The following is a 2045-nucleotide window of genomic DNA, read 5'->3' as shown; positions in this document are numbered from 1 at the left end:
CATCAAATCAAATCACCAGCATGATGAGTCTAGCGCAAACTGTAACCTCCTTTGTCTAGTCTAAAAACTTCAAGTCCACAGCAACTAGCAATCCGCGAAGCCACTCGTGTCAGACCCTCTCATCACCCCACCCTGCTTGCAATCCGCGAAGCCACTTACGTCAGCAAAAGAGAGAGGGGGATGTAAAGTTACCTGGCGGTCCGATGAGTCGGGTCTGTCAGGGGGCCCCCGTCCAAGATAAGTGTTGCCTCGTCGTGGTCCTGAGTTCGACTGCCTACCTCTTGACGTCATCCAAGGGCGTGCCACTCCCCTAATTATCTCGTCCCCACAGTAAAGATAAGAGTCATGTCCCTTGACATCACATCCCCCCTCACAAGCAATTTCAAGAACAATTCAAAATGCTAAACGCATCAACCAGAAACTGAAACTATAACTGTGAAACCTTATATACACTGTACACAGCAGAAACTTTGTCTACAAGTCGAGTCTCTGCGGAGGCCTGACATGGCGTCCCGACTTCGTTATGTAGTCAGACGTAGTGGAAGTATCATGAAGGGTTGTGTCTCAGCTGGTAATTCTGGCTGATGGTGAGGCAACATAGAAGACTCTCTGGGGATCACAAGATGGTTACTGTCGTCGCCTTCCGTCCTCAGCCGGATCTGGTGACGATTACGAGCCTTCAAGCCGTTGTCCGTTTTCAAGAGGTATGATCTGTCTCTCGATCTTTCTACAACCGTAGCCTTGGCATCCCTTGGGGTTTTTACCCAAACTGGCTGTCCTTTTGACAAGTCTGACATGGGCTTGGCGCAATGTCTTCGATCGTAATCCTGTTTCTGCCTCTGCCTGAAAGCTGCGTCAATCTTCCTGAACACCTGCCTTTCTCCCCCCTTTGGGACCACTTTTTCTGGGAAAATGGGCACTCTTGTCCTGATTTTCCTACCCATTAGAAGTTCTGCTGGGCTCTGTCCTTGCTGTAAAGGAGTGGAGCGGTAGTTCATGAGAGCCAAGTAAGGATCATAAGACTTACTCAGTAACAGTTTGATAGTTTTGACGACTCTTTCAGCTTCTCCATTACTCTGAGGTGCGTTAAACCATAGTACTGTGAGAACTTTTGAAACTCGTGTGCAACGAACTGGAATCCATTGTCTGAGACGACGACTTCAGGAACTCCATATCTAGCAAAAATTGACTTACAATGTTCTACGACATTTGAAGCAGTAGGCTCTCTTAGATGAGCTATCTCAATCCACCTCGAGTAATAATCTACTATTAGGAGATGTGTGGGACCTTTCCACACAAAAAGATCCATACCTACCCTTTGCCAAGGGTAGTCTGGAGTGACTGTCGGCTTCAATGGTTCTGGGCTGACCTTTCTTTCTTTTTCACAGTCTGGACACTTTGTAACCAACGTTTCGATTTGCTGTGACAGTCCAAGCCACCACACTGCTTCGAGCCAGCACTCTGCACTTGACTATCCCCTGGTGTCCTTCGTGAAGACGTTTCAATACATCCTGTCTTAATATTGTGGGAATAACAATTCGGCACTGGTATAGTAGCAAACCTTGTTCCACAGTCAGTCAGCTCGTCTCTCGACGTCCAATGATGGCTTCATAACTGGATCGACTTTGGTTGTCGCTGGCCATGAGGACTGACAGTATTCTTTTAATTTCTTACAGATTTCGTCTGCATCTTGATGCTCTCTAATTTCTTGCAATTTCTTGTCACTTGCTGGGAATCCTTCCAGGACAGATCTGACGTGTAGCTCACACTCTTCTTCCATTTGATGATCTTCTTTACTTGGCACTCCCACCGGAGCTCTTGACAATGCATCGGCTGTTACCAAATTCTTTCCTGGTACATGGACGATATTGTAGGAAAACCTCATCATTCTCATCCTAAATCTCTGAATGCGAGGGGTCAATTCATCCAGATGCTTTGTTTTCATCAGTTGAAGAAGTGGTTTGTGATCTGTTTCAATCAGGAATTTTGGCAATCCCACCAAAAAGTCTGCAAATTTCTCGCAGCACCAAGTAACTGCCAAGGCT

General features: G+C 46.5%; 1 protein-coding gene across 1 annotated transcript; it reads right to left on the bottom strand.

Annotated features, from left to right (window-relative positions):
• Positions 1 to 521: 521 nt before the first annotated feature.
• Positions 522 to 998, bottom strand: LOC106012953. Its single transcript, XM_013087389.1, has one exon. It carries the CDS (start codon positions 996 to 998, stop codon positions 522 to 524), a length of 477 nt encoding a protein of 158 aa, XP_012942843.1.
• Between the last annotated feature and the right edge of the window lie 1047 nt (positions 999 to 2045).

The sequence above is a fragment of the Aplysia californica genome, unplaced genomic scaffold, assembly GCF_000002075.1.
Source record: "Aplysia californica isolate F4 #8 unplaced genomic scaffold, AplCal3.0 scaffold00583, whole genome shotgun sequence".
Taxonomy (NCBI): domain Eukaryota; kingdom Metazoa; phylum Mollusca; class Gastropoda; order Aplysiida; family Aplysiidae; genus Aplysia; species Aplysia californica.
The sequence above is the reverse complement of the archived record's forward strand: the minus strand, read 5'-3'. Positions and strand labels throughout refer to the sequence as shown.